The following is a 14,540-nucleotide window of genomic DNA, read 5'->3' as shown; positions in this document are numbered from 1 at the left end:
AAGTTTTTAAAACTCACGCCGGTGCATTTCCCTGTAGAGGATGGTCAGTGCCTGAAGGGAATTGTCGTCTGTTGGCTCGAGAACAGCCACTTCCTGTGCCAGCGTGAACGCTTCATCCTGTCTGCCTGTGCGCTGCAGACCAATAGCCTTCAGGACCTACAGAAACAGAGCACAGCGTGACATCAGCAGCTCCATTAATGTGTTTGTTTACAAGCACTGTGGTGGAGAGACTCCAAAGCTAATTCATCAATCTTTAAGGTCAAATTGATCATATTTGTTTCTTTCATAAACAAAAAGGTTTTTCCACAGTCCACAGCATCATGCAAGGTACTGCATTGGTTTCAGCTGATGTTTGGTGACAATTGCTATTACAGAGAGAGCAACAGTGGAACCAATCAGAGCCAGAGCTGACCAGTATGCATTTGCTAATAAAACGACAACCAATTTTCCCAGATGATGTGGGGTGCTGGAGTGTTTCGCCATCTTAAAGGGATAGTTTACCCGACAATGAGAATTTTGTTTCAAACCAGTGGCTTTCTTCCTTCCATAGAACACAAAAGATGATGAAAAGATGACAGAATGTCACTTTCATGGACCTATTTTTATTTTTTCCAAACAATAAAAGTGAAGCCATTTCCTTTTTTGCTCCACAAATACAGGCATACAGGTTTAGAACAACATGAAGTAGTTAACGATGACCAAATATTCAAATAAAGCTACACACCTTTGCGCAGTGAAGATCTTTGTGCTTCTTGAGCAGTTTGTCGGCCTGCTGGATTGCCATCTTGTTATTGCCATTGTCCAGGTAATCTGGTAAAACAGATAAACGTTACCAACATTTTCATCAAACTAATCGAGATAAATAGCCTATTTAACCTAAATGGACCTTTACCTGCTTAATTGTAAGCATCAGCTGTATTGATGGAAATAGGGCATAAAATGATGACTGCTTTGGTGCAAGAAAACCTGACTAAATCATTAGTGGATTTATTGATATGTTACATTTTTTATGTCATATCAGCATTAAAAGCATAAACTTGTTTTGTTTCACTTCAACAGGGCCACCAGCGATATTAACAACAGAAAGCACAACATAGCTGCACACAAACCAGAGAGCAGAACTTACAACACATGTCTGAAGAGTCTGTAGTGGAGGAATAGATGCATTTCTATGCACAGCCTTATCTGTATAAACCGGAGTCTTCCATCAAACCATGTGATTGGGCTGAAGGTAGCTTCAGTCACACGTGTCCTAACCAGACGCCAAACGACGAGCAATGGGACATTCTGTCTGTTTGGTTTCTATATGTGGAAACCCCATCCACTATGAACTGGCACCACTCGTAAATGCGATGCATTCTGCGAGCGTGAGGCGATCGCCTGTGTTCCGCGACTGCTTTTGGGTCCTTGAATAACGTATAACGGTGGAGTTTCTGGTGCCTCCCTTGGGTAAGATGATGCCCCCCTATAGGGAGTTGGTGCCCTACGCAGACTATGTAATATGTGCATAGGGAGTGGCGCTACTGGTAGCTACTTTCAGCCTCCTCCATCACACTGTTATACAAATAAGGCTGGACATAGAAATGCATCTATTCATCCACTACAAACTCTTCAGACAAGTTCTGTTCACTGGTTTGTGTGCAGTTATGTTGTGCTTTCTGTTGTTAATATTGCTGTTGGTCTTGTTGAAGCAAAGCGAAACAAAACAAAACAAGTTTTCGCTTGACCGCCACATCTTGCGCGCGCTGAGTAACTACTGTTGCTCTCGTGCAAAGAGCTCTAAAGCGTTGAGTAAATCTCACAGGTAAATTAAATATTAATTATAATAACTTTTCGAAGCTGGTAATCCTAGCATGCACCGGGCTTGAATAATTAATGAGCTTGCAGGTTTATTTACACTGTTTTTATTGTTGATTTCGTTGATACGTTTAGGAACTTCTTGTTTTGTGAATTCTGAAGTTCATTTTCTACTCAAAATTACCCGTTCATCATAAAAAAAAATTAGGCCTATCTGTTGATTATTACCGTCATTGTGTTTTGTGCACCAAGTGTTGAGTTATGTGTGCTCTGCGCAGCTCTGGATCTTGTTTCTGTCGCCATTAAACCAAGGTGATGCTTTCTAAAGGGGCGGTCACACTAGGCTTTGAGCACGCAAATTTCTTTTGGACAACGCAATGGACTACGATATGATGTCATGCGGGAGAGCTTCTGGTTTTAATTAATAACACTTCCAAGAATAACAAATATTATTATATAAAAATGTTGGAATATACAGTCTACTCAGGTCAGTGTGTGATGTTTCGATCTTCTATTGGTTACGCGTCCTCTTGTCATGCAGGTTCACAGTTCAGAGTTCTCCAAAATTGAACTTCGGTACGCAGCATTGTACAAACTTTTTCACATGAGCTTGCACAGTCCGTTGTTGATCAAAAACAAAAAATAAACATTTAATTCTAATCGCGCGTAGAACAGATGTGATAAAGTCGTTCGAGTCTCTCGTTAACATGCGCTCATTTAAAGACAATGTTTTCAGAAATGCCATCTTTCTTAAAGAGACAGTACCGGTTTTTAAACGCGTGTTCAACAAATCAATATAAATACTTGTAAATAGAACAAATTATTTTATTAAACAATAATCGTGTACCAAAAATTACATATGCAATATAATATCATATTTATTTACTGACTAAATTGATTTGTTTATTTTCAAAAGCTAAAATGTGACCAAAATGATGTACAAATAATAAAAAATTATTAGTAAGATTAATATTTTTGTAATGTACCTAGTTAGAAGGTCCCTGTATAATTAACAGCATTAGCTGGGAGAGAATTTATTTCATATGTAAGCAAACGGGACATTTGGCTTACATATGAAAGATATAAATATACCCATATGAATCATTATCGATGTCGGATTCGAATCGGGAAATCTGTATCAATACCCAGCCCTAAATTAAAGCCACCAATAAATATAAAGTCAGTAAATATAGTCATTTCATTTTACTAGCAATTTTTGCGTTTCCTAGGTTTTGCGCTTCCTTTTTAAGTAAACCCCACTCCGAGTTTTTTTAAGTGTAGATCAAAACAATAAACAAACTTACAGCATTACAACAAATACTATAGTAAGCTATTTCAATTTGATATTTTCTGGTGAAATCTTTTAAAACATCCATTAAAGAACGTTCTGAATATTACCAATGCCTAGTGGTATTAAAAGCAGGACAGTCCAGTCAAATTTGCTTAATAGTAAATGATATCTTTCAGAAATCAAACTTTATTAGCGGACTAAGAAGGAAAAAATTAAATGCTAAAGAAGTGTAAAATGCGATGCTTCAAAATTAGGCAGCCTAGGTAACTTGTACTCGTCAACCGTGAGGGTGAACATAGTAGTTTAATCTGCAGAGACACAATGCAGCATTGCATCACTCAAACATGCTCTCTGACTGTGTGAGAATGTTCTCTCAATGTCTACCCCCTCCCTTCCCATGAGTCTCTGCTAAAAGAACACAGGACAATTTCTCATGACAGCTGGATGCCAAAATTAACCGGGCCAGACAGTAGATTTGGACTTTATACTAAAGAACTGCTCTCAGTATCTATGCCCTGTTAAATGAACAATCTTTAATCAAGAAAAAGCACCTATATTTATAACAGTAAATGTTTCGAATCAATCCACCACACAAATACTGATCGATTTGACACAATAGGATGCCAAGTCTGCTCAAAGCACCAGAAACAAGTTTATTGACCTTTTTACATAGCCTACATGTTTATTTAAATTCAGCAATTTTGTGTAAATCATTTGTTTATATTAAATTGTATTATATAGCTTATCTGCCACATTGATGTCTAGATATCAGACAGTAAAATAACACTAGTTTCTTTCAAAACATGACAGCCATGCACAAGAGATGCAACACTACCTATTTTAAGTGTATTGCCAGATATCAACATGGATCTGCTGTACACTCCAATTAAAAGTGATGCAAATACATTTACATACAACTACTACATACAATAAGACTCACATAAACGGACCAGTTTAAACACCGATGCCAAAAAACTACAACTACTACTACTACTACTAACAGGTGCTCGTCAAGGCTATATTTTGGGATAAATTAAATTTCAAGATTTTAAGGCATTTTCTGCACATGTTTGAACACAATATTCAAAGTAAAGGCAGCTCAATTTATAATATAGACAAAGAGGCTTATAAAACCACCTTTAGACGATTATACTAGTTTAAAGAGCATTCACAAACCATCTGAGGGTCTCTATACAACATTTTTCAAAGTAATTGTGACAAATTAATGCATAAATGCAATCATTTGGTTTATATTTAGGCAGTTAATCTCTGACATCTCAGTCAGTCAATAAGCCGGTCAGATCATATGACATTAACACGGAACGTCAGTGTTTACACGTTTAAATGGCATATAAGCAGGCTTCATTCCACCGGTAGAAGCATGAGAGTGTGGGCGGATTAGGACGCACTGTCATCCGGCACCGCAGCCTAATCGGCACCGCGGCTTCACCTCTACAGGCCTCACCGGCTCTCAAAAGCTCCTGCAGCCCGTCTACTAACCTCTATACCGCACATCCCGGTTCCACAGCACTAGCCGGGTCCGTTACATGTGTGTAAGCCCCGCAGTGTGATATAAATCTCACCGTAAATAGGTCGCAGTCGCCTGTCGTTGGGGTCTTGCACATGGCCCCTCGCCGCCATGATGTAGGTGAGCAGGATTATTAGGTGCGCATGCGCAGAGCGAGCACTCCGGAAAGACTTTAAACAACCTGATGACATGAACACTAAAGTCATGCATGTCATTTACTGTTACTGTAAAAGACATATATGTGTTTATATAATATGGTATGTTTTTTTGGACATGTACCATGTTAGTATTAAAAATAAAAAATACCATGACTATCTATCTGTCCGTCCGTCCATCTAGCCTGTCTATCCATTCCTCCATCCATCCATCTATTTTGTCTGTCCGTCCATCCATCCATCATCTATCTATCCTGTCTGTCTGTTTGTCCGTCCGTTCATCCATCCATCCATCTATCTTGTCTGTCTCTCTGTCCGTCCATTCATTCATCTATCCATACATCTATCTTGTCTGTCCATCCATCCATCTATCTTGTCCATTCGTCCATCCATCCATCTATCTTGTCCATTCGTCCATCCATCCATCTATCTATCTAACAACCCACAAACAATTATAATCTTTCATGTCTTTATTGAACACATCCCATTAAAAAAAAAGTAAGTGGATTAGACCTGCACAAATTTCAGAAAGAATTTTGGACCATTCTTCCTTACAGAACTGATTCAGCTCAGATTTTCTTTTTTTGAAGCCATTCTGTAGTGGATTTACTTCGATGTTTAGGGTCATTGTCCTGCTGCATCACTCAACTTCTACTGAGCTTCAGCTTGCGCACAGCCACCCTGACATTATCCTGTAGGATATCTTGATCAACTTGGGAATTCATTTTCTCCCTCGATGATGGCAAGCGGTCCAGGCCCCGAAGCAGCCCCAAATCATGAGGATCCCTGCACTGTACTTTACTGTTGGGATGATGTTTTCATGTTGGTATGTGGTGCACTTTTTATGCCATACGTAGTGCTGCATGTTCTTCCCAAACATCAACCTTAGTTTCATCAGTCCACAAAACATCTTCCCAGTAGTGTTGTAGAGTGTCAAGGTGGTCTTTGACAAACATGGCAATGTTTTTGTTGGAAAGCAGTGGCTTCCTTCGTGGTGTCCTGCCATGGACAACATGCCTGTTTAATGTTTTCCGTATAGCAGACCCATGAACAGAGATGTTAATCAGTCCCAGTGATTCCTTCAAGTCTTTATCTGTCACGTTAGGGTTCTTTTTTTACCTCATTCAGCATTCTGTGCCCATTGAGTCATCTTGGCTGGGTTCACATACTTTTTCTTGCCACTGTATAGTCCATCCATCGATCTATTTATCTATCTAGTCAATCCATCCATCCATTTATCTGTCTATCTATCTATCATCAATCTATCCACTCTGGAGCCCCACAGGGCTGTGTTCTCAGCCCACTCCTGTATTCTCTGTACACACATGACTATGTGGCAACACATAGCTCCAATGCCATCATTAAGTTTGCTGATGATACGTCGGTGGTAGGTCTGATCACTGACAATGATGAAACAGCCTACACAGAGGAGGTGCACACTCTGACACACTGGTGTCAGGAGCACAACCTCTCCCTCAACGTCAGTAAGACAAAGGAGCCTGTGGTGCACGTCAGGAGAAAAGACAGAGAACACAGTCCCATCACCATCAATGGAGCACCGGTGGAGAGAGTCAGCAGCTTCAAGTTCCTCAGTGTCCACATCACTGAGGAACTCACATGGTCCGTCCACACTGAGGCCATTGTGAAGGCGGCTCATCAGCGCCTCTTCTTCCTGAGATGGCTGAGGAAGTTTGGAATGAACCGCCACAACCTCAAAAGGTTCTACACCAGCACTGTAGAGAGCATCCTGACTGGCTGCATCATGGCCTGGTATGGCAATATCACTGCCCACAACTGCAAAGCCCTGCAAAGGGTGGTGCGAACTGCCAGACACATTATTGGAGGTGAGCTTCTCTCCCTCCAGGACATATATACCAGGCGGTGTGTGAAAAAAGTTTGGAGGATCATCAGAGACTCCAGCCACCCGAGCCATGGGCTGCTCTCACTGCTACCATCAGGTAGGCGGTATCGCAGCATCAGGACCCGCACCAGCCGACTCCATGATAGCTTCTTCCCCCAAGCAATCAGACTTTTGAACTCTTTATCGATCACGATACATATATCAGCACCACACTTTATTAGCCTCAGACTGGACCCACATTTTATACTTCACTTAATAACACAATGGCAACTGACTATCAACCGACAGCTGAATGTCAACACAACACTTCATATTTATTTTCACTGATTAAATGTGTGTGTGTGTGTGTGTGGGCGGGGGGGGGGGGGGTACAGTGTATTTTTATTGTATACAGTCTTATTTTTTGTATACTGTATATTGTATATTATTAGGTGTATATTGTGTTGTGTAACAAGATGTGTAAATTGTGTTTTGTGTAAATCAGATGTTTATTGTAATTGTCATGACTGCTATGTTGCTTGGAACTGCACCCAAGACTTTCACCCACTGTTGCACTTGTGTATATGGTTGGGTGACAATAGGGATTTGATTTTATCTATCTATCTGTCCGTCCATCCGTCCATCTATCCTGTCTGTCAAGGTCACATACAATACTGTGTATTTTGCCATCTGAAACTTGTACATTTTATCCTCATAAATGCATAACAGTAACAGCAGATGTGTAAAATAATAATTTTACTTGCTCGATTTGGAATTAGTGCCAAAGATTAATAGATATATTAAAGCTTATTTTCCCCAGTGACATTACAAACCTTTAATTCTTTGTTTTTTGGGCAGGGATATATATGGCAGACAACATCATTAATACAAAATCAGTTGTGAAGAATGCAGCCTCCTCGTACAGTAAACATAAAGCCATCATGAAATTGACGCTGCTGATCCAGCATATTTGCACATCCAAGTCAAATGACCGTCCATGTATACAGGCTTCTAAAACTGTTCAAACTGATCAGCCAATCACAGCTCATTCTCCGTCTCCATCAGAACTGTCCTCATGAGACGTGGTGGCTTGTTTGTGCTTTGAGCTCCCTGCTGAACTTATGTGTTTTTCAAAGTCCTCTTCGCTGATTTTTCCCTTCTTGAGTTTCTTCAGCACACGCGTGTCATTTAAAAGCTCATTGAGGTCTTCATCGTCACCATCTGAACCCTGTATCCACACATCAAGTTTAGTGTTAACATTTTATAGAGTGCATTTAACATGCTCGATTTGGAATTAGTACCAAAGATTAATACAAACATTAAAGTACCTCATTCAGTTTTCTTTTGGCTGCTACTTTTTTCTTTCTGTCCTTTCTGGTCTTCTGCTTAGACCAGGCTTTGTTCTTGACATAGTTTTTCCTCGGTGGCATATCTTTGTATTTCTCTCTCTGCTGTGCTAGCATTTTCTGTCTCTGTTTCTCACGGTTTTTATCTTTAAAACGAATGGCGTCTGTGTCCGCGATCTCCTCTTTGAAGTCAGGGAAAGTCTTTCCTCTCAGTTCAGGCATTTTGGGCAAACGGAGGAGGGCGAAACCACGAGCCAAAGCGGCAAGATCCAGATCTGTACGAGGTATATAGGTTACGACAATTACACATGCTTTTTAGGAAAGGTTTAAAAGAAAGTTCCGACATGAGAATCTCACCTTTAATGCGAAAGATCAGGCTACACTCGTGTTTGGCATACGCCTGGACACACGAGACAAAGGCTTTCATGCCTTTCTCAAATACTGCTCTATCTCTTAGAGCCATTGTCTTCAGTTTAGGAAGAACATCAACCACATCTTTCACTGGACGAAACAACTGTAGGGGACACTGCGAAAAACACAGAATTAGAAGCTATAAACAACGTCAAGACATTGACATGCTATTCATGGAATGAGTGCAATAACAATTCATGTTCGGTGATTGTCTGTACAATAAACAAAGTTACTCTCAGACTTACCTTTTGATTAATGGAAAGGAAATTTACATACGACTCTTCCATTGGTAGCAGAAAGACTAGTGCACTGCCGTGGTTCCCGATGCGTGCAGTTCGCCCACACCGATGTACAAAGGAACTAGAGAAAGGAGGCCAATAGTCATTCTAACAAATGAGCAATGGCATGCAAATCATGTCAACTTTGAAATGCTTCAAGAAAAACTGAGCTTAAACACAAAACCTTAATAAAACATGCCTTTTTTTTCCTAATGCAAATTTTACAATGGACGATCCGCCCTGTCATTTTGCAAGTGATGAAGTTGTTCAGACAATTTAGTAAATATCCGGTATATAAACATCAGGGCTGCACGATTACGACAAAACATTTACATTATTGATTATTTACCTTGATATTGTAATTGGAAAAACATGTAAACCTAAATGGAATTCTGGAATTCAAAAATATAATTCAAAGCACATATGTGTCATCACTTTTGAGTTCATGTTCCTTTACACATGTCCCGGTTACCTTGCACTGCTTGGTGGGTCGTACTGAAGAACCCAGTTCACTTCCGGTATGTCAATACCTCTTGCCATGACGTCTGTGCACACAAGAATCCCACTGCACAGAGGAAAACTCTTTTATCTGTCACATACAGTACATATACATGTCGTGCATAGACAGTGAATTATTTTTCTGCAGGTCAGCACCTTTCAATTTTGAACTCAGAAAATGATGTATTAACAAAATAAAAAATACAAAACAGAATAAAATTTAAAGAATATAAGAATAAAGAGAAAAAAATTTAAGTTAAAAGAGAATGATGTTAAATGATTATTATAATAAAAAAATACAATTAGAATAATTTAAGTAAATAAAGAAATAAATTAGAAAAAATTAGAAATTAAAAAACAGTTAAAAAATAATCAAGTTAAAAGAATATAAGAACATTTAATAACATTATAAAAAAATATTTAAAAGAATATAAGAGAAATAAAATGAGAACAAATTAGAAGTTAAAATAGAATTACATTAAAAGATTATAAGAATAAAGAAATAAAATTCAAATAATTTTCACGTTTAAAAATAAAGTTAAAAGAGAATACATTTCAAAGAATAAAGAAATAAAATGAGAAAAATTAGAACATAAAAAATAGTAAAAAATAATCGAGTTAAAAGAATATAAGAAAAGTTTATAAAATTAGAAAAAAATAGTTCAAAGAATATAATAAAGAAATAAAATGAGAACAAATTAGAAATTAAAATAGAATTACATTAAAAGATTACAAGAATAAAGAAATAAAATTAAAATAATTTTCAAGTTTAAAAATAAAGTTAAAAGAGAATACATTTCAAAGAATAAATAGTTAAAAGAATATAAGAATAAAGAAATAAAGTTTGAAAAATTCGAACTTAAAAAATAATAAATAAAAAAAATAAAGTTAAAAGAATATAAGAAAAGTTTATAAAATTAGAAAAAAAAATAGTTCAAAGAATATAATAAAGAAATAAAAGGAAAAAAGTTAAAAGTGAATAAAAGGTAAAATAATATAACAATAAAGAAATAAAATGAGAAAACATTTTAAGTTAAAAAATAAAGTAGAAACAATTTAGGATAAATCTTAAAAAATATAATAATAATAAAAGGTAAAACACAGTTTTTAGAGAAAACGAACAAAAAATAAAGATAGAATAATATAAGATTAAAGAAATAAAATAAATATAATAATCTATTATAATCTTATGTCCTCTCTGTCAACAGTTACACAAAATCCTGCAGTGCCGTTACCTCTTCAGAGCTCGGAAATCTGCGAAGATCTTGTTTCGTTTGTCTTTCATCTTGCCATGGAGGCAGTGGACGGTGACGTTCTTGATTAACACCTCCAGGGCTTTACCGAAATACTCCACACACGCACAGGTGCTGCAGACACAAAGTATGAAGCATTTGTAATGGAAATTCTATGTAACAACTTCAGAAAGTTTTAGTGAATTCAGTTCAAACCTGAAGAACACCAGCTGCTTCTCATGTTTGTGTTGTCTGAGAAACGCCACCAAAGTGTTGAACTTATCCTCGACTCGACAAATCTGCAGATAATGAAGATGTTTAGATCAACAATTCCCTGATATTTCCAGGTTTTCCATGATAATAGATTGTTATAGATGTCACATGACTCACTGTGTAGTAGTTACTGAGTCTCGCAGGGGTTTTCTGTACGCTTGTGGCCGCCACACCTTTCTCCTTCACTGTGATACGAACAGGGTTCCTCAGACCCGCTCTCACCAGCTTCTCCAGCTCTTGTGTTTGTGTGGCAGAGAAAAGTCCTGTGCGTCGCTGCTTCGGTAAATACCCCAGAATAGTGTTTAAACTGAGGAAACACAGAAAGGTGCTGTAATACGAGAAATACTACATGTGAAACGGGTCACATCTTTCATTTTATCAAATAAACTTTCCATGTAATATGAACAAAAAATGTTGTTGTATTGTGACATTACCTGTTTCAATTGTAAAAATATTCATCTGATTGAATATGCACATAACTGCATGTTATTTGCATATTATTATAAAACCAATGATACAAAAACTAAAGAGAAACATGTGTACATGTGACACATGTAGGTTGTGCTGTGTAGCCTTTGAGATACTGGACTTCCTCCATAGCGCTTAAGGTAAAACTCTCAGTATAATTCAAAAGGGTCACGTAATTTTTGTGGTCTGCGCCGCGTTATCGAGAGAAGCCGGATTGAGTAGCGTGAATGATCCCGCTCTGGAGCACAAATATTGAGAAGCCTGCTGGACTCGCACGCACCTGCATGCACACACGTGAAACACAGATGTGCCTGAGAAAATGACAAGCATATTTAGCGCTTATGATGCACCAAACGTAAGAGGAATGTAATTAAATTTTCCGAAATTTTAAATGCCGGAAAAACCCTGTCCATGTCTCTTCAATTCTCTTAGTCTCATGTGAAGCCCTGCCCACTGATAGATACGCACATGCCGCACACATGGATAGTTACGTATTGCGATTAGTGCTGTCGATTTAACACGTTAATGCAGTGCGATTAATTATATAAAAAATAACACGTTAAAAGAATTAACGCAATTAATCATGTCCCACCTGTTTTCAGCAGGGGGCAGTAAGCAAAACTCGCTGTATAGGCAATGCACAGCTTATACAGAGAGCAAACCACACTTACCGACAGCAGACAACACAAGATGAAAACTGAGAACATGTTCTTGCGTTCAAACAGCTTTATGGAGCGCAAATCCGAAAGCAGGGATCTCAAGATGTATTTTTATAAGTTTCAAACTTCGTTTAACTTGAAACAGCGACCTAAAAACAGTATGTTGATGACGCAACGCAACTGAGACACTCCAAAAGCGTCCGTCTGACGCAGATGTACATTGACATTTCCTTAAACAAGCCCTTATGATAAATCTCAGACTGATTGATAAATTCAATTGCAACATGTATTGCTGTGAACTGTACACCAATGATAGGCTTATGTTCAATAATATGGAAATAAACAAAATATTGGATTCTAAAGCCACTTTTTGTATTGTCTTTTTTAATGCTTCACTTGTGTGCCAAAATAATGTAATGCATTTAAATTATCTGAATTATTATTTTTTATATATTTATTTTATTTATAATTATTTAAAAATAACTATTTATAATTATTTAATCATTATATATTGAATTATTGTTATTTGAGGGGCTTTCTCAGCAAATATTTATGTGATTTATACAATTAATTAATCGGCATACCATGTAATTAATTTGATTAAAATTTTTAATCAATTGATAGCCCTAATTGCGATATATATATATATATACACTGTATATACAGATCACCTTACTAATTACTTAAAACACTTTTTTTCACTCAACAAATTCAAAATAATGTCTTTATTTCTTTCTTGTTCATTGTTACACACGTCACACTCAGCACCTTACTTTTCTCCTTAACAATGACTCGTTATGGGGCCATAATTCATGTACTCTACATAAATAATATATTAGAAATAAGCATAACCCTATAATGTACTTAAATGTAATTAAATGAACTAAAGTCTAAAACTGTAATCGGATTACAAAAATGAACAAATTACACCCAACACTGTAGGTATATAAAGAAGATCCTTCATCTGATGAATATATAGACCATACAAATCTTAATTTTGTAAATACTTAAATATAGAGCATTGCAACAGAGCCAAGTCTCCATTTCAAAATAAGAGTCCCCGGTGAATTTTGGGGTTGTTTATAGTTGAAAGCCCCATGTTATGCGCCAAATGTTTTTCATAGTAAGAAAAGACTACGATTTTTTTACATTCTATAAATCGATTTTAAAAACATTTGGCAGATTAATCGGTTGATGGCATTGGCAAAATCCACTATCGGTCGACCTCTAATCAGTACCTCGCCTCAAAGCCCATATCCAGCAATCGGTCTGCTTCATCCAAGACTAGAACATCCAGAGACTTCACAGCGGTGGGCAGATCAAGACCATCTGCCTTCCTCCTGAACATATCCTCCAATCGACCGGGCGTCGCAATCACAATATTGGCTCTGTGAAGTGCATAGAACAATGTATTTGCTTATATTTTTCGCTGTTTGAAAAACAGTAACATGACTTGAATGACTGCATCTTAAATACTCACCCCTGATCCTTAAACTTCTCAACATCTTCAATGGGGTTGCTGCCTCCAATTAACAGAATCTGCCTGCAATAAACACACATTTGGTTTGATTTACAGTCTGAAAACCATCATATGGTACAGTGGATGTTATGTGTACTTCAATCAACCTGAACTGAGGAAATCCCTGTAGAAAACAGCCCATAACTTCACTGATCTGCAGCGCCAGCTCACGGGTGGGAGTTATGATCAATGCGCCAACCTGAGAATACAGTAATACAGATATACAAATAAACATAAGTGATTTAAATTGGAATACTTGAACGCATGAGGCACCAGGTTTGTCCTGCATACAAATACTGTAATCAATTCATCATGATTACTTTTGTCCACATTATAGAATAACAGTGACGTCATTAAAACTATGAAACAACACAAAAGGCCTGACCTGCATCTTTTTCAACTTTTCTTCTCGCTTTAGGAGAATTTCTAAGACAGGAATCACAAAGGCGAGAGTTTTTCCACTGCCAGTCACCTATAATTGAATAAAAGGTTTATTATATGCTGTATATCCCTCCTGGTATATTATGTCAGATTTAATACAACTATCACACTATACTAAATATTAATATTACAATACTCACCGCCTCCGCAGCTACGTCTTTATTACTCATAAAAAGAGGGATGCAGGCAGACTGAAATTAAAAACGTTGTTAGTAAACAGTTAATAAACTGGTAATAAACCCCTTCAGAAACATCTCAGGGCAGACTGAAAGAATATGACTATATTAATACCTGAACCGGTGTCATGTATGTAAATTTCAGCTCTTTAAGAGTCTGTGATATGTTGTCATTAAGTTTCACAGGAAGACTGTCCCATTTTCCATCGGTGATGTTTTCCATAGTTTATAATTTTAGACGTGTCTGATCCATCAAAGTAAACTCACATGGGGAAACAATTGTGTGCTGCACAAAATGCGCTCCGATTAGGGAACGTGCATGAGTTACAAACGTTCCACATCGCTACTGCAGGACAGACGTCATCCTACAGGAAGACAGTTTGTACAGTAGAAAGCGCAATAGATTAAATGTATGAATTCCAATGATACATATGGTACCTCTGCAATGTTAACAACTTTTTATTTTTTATTTTTATAAAGGCCTTATCTAACCATTGTAAAAAGGTGCCTGGAAGGCCTAACGGGGCACCTTTCGCGGTATTATCCCGTTATCACAATCGACTGTGATTGGTCCATCCATATCAGCGTCGAGAAAAGTAACACATACCATGTGACTACGCAATCCACG

General features: G+C 37.4%; 2 protein-coding genes across 2 annotated transcripts in view; both read right to left on the bottom strand.

Annotated features, from left to right (window-relative positions):
- LOC127433173 (N-alpha-acetyltransferase 25, NatB auxiliary subunit-like) overlaps positions 1-4,751 on the bottom strand; it is a 29,312-nt gene extending 24,561 nt beyond the window's left edge. Inside the window, exons 1-3 of the mRNA XM_051684881.1 lie at positions 4,672-4,751; positions 725-810; positions 18-156 (exon numbers count right to left, since the gene is read on the bottom strand). Of these exons, the coding sequence (XP_051540841.1) occupies positions 18-156; positions 725-810; positions 4,672-4,729 (283 nt within the window). The 5' untranslated portion in view covers positions 4,730-4,751. The remainder of the gene's footprint in view (positions 1-17; positions 157-724; positions 811-4,671) is intronic.
- Positions 4,752-6,826: 2,075 nt separating this feature from the next.
- On the bottom strand, positions 6,827-14,214 carry ddx55 (DEAD (Asp-Glu-Ala-Asp) box polypeptide 55). The gene is made up of 14 exons (XM_051684882.1): positions 14,028-14,214; positions 13,877-13,927; positions 13,681-13,767; positions 13,403-13,494; positions 13,257-13,319; positions 13,015-13,164; positions 10,767-10,956; positions 10,593-10,675; positions 10,380-10,511; positions 9,119-9,211; positions 8,614-8,728; positions 8,315-8,483; positions 7,940-8,232; positions 6,827-7,839 (listed from the first exon to the last, which is right to left on the bottom strand). The coding sequence occupies exons 1-14, from the start codon at positions 14,133-14,135 to the stop codon at positions 7,657-7,659; spliced, it is 1,809 nt and encodes a 602-aa protein (XP_051540842.1). The 5' UTR covers positions 14,136-14,214; the 3' UTR covers positions 6,827-7,656.
- Positions 14,215-14,540: the final 326 nt, after the last annotated feature.

Source organism: Myxocyprinus asiaticus, chromosome 43, assembly GCF_019703515.2.
Source record: "Myxocyprinus asiaticus isolate MX2 ecotype Aquarium Trade chromosome 43, UBuf_Myxa_2, whole genome shotgun sequence".
NCBI classification, from domain to species: Eukaryota; Metazoa; Chordata; class Actinopteri; order Cypriniformes; family Catostomidae; genus Myxocyprinus; species Myxocyprinus asiaticus.
This window is presented reverse-complemented; position numbering and strand designations above follow the sequence as displayed.

Bases quoted from the DNA above. Each gene is read 5' to 3' on its own strand.
- ddx55 (XM_051684882.1), bottom strand. From the start codon at position 14,135: ATGGAAAACATCACCGATGGAAAATGGGACAGTCTTCCTGTGAAACTT. The intron at 10,957-13,014 runs GTACTGATTAGA...GTGTTTCCTCAG, and splicing joins GATATGGGCTTTGAGGCGAG to TTTAAACACTATTCTGGGGT. The intron at 8,729-9,118 runs GTAACCGGGACA...TCCTTTCTCTAG, and splicing joins GACCCACCAAGCAGTGCAAG to TTCCTTTGTACATCGGTGTG.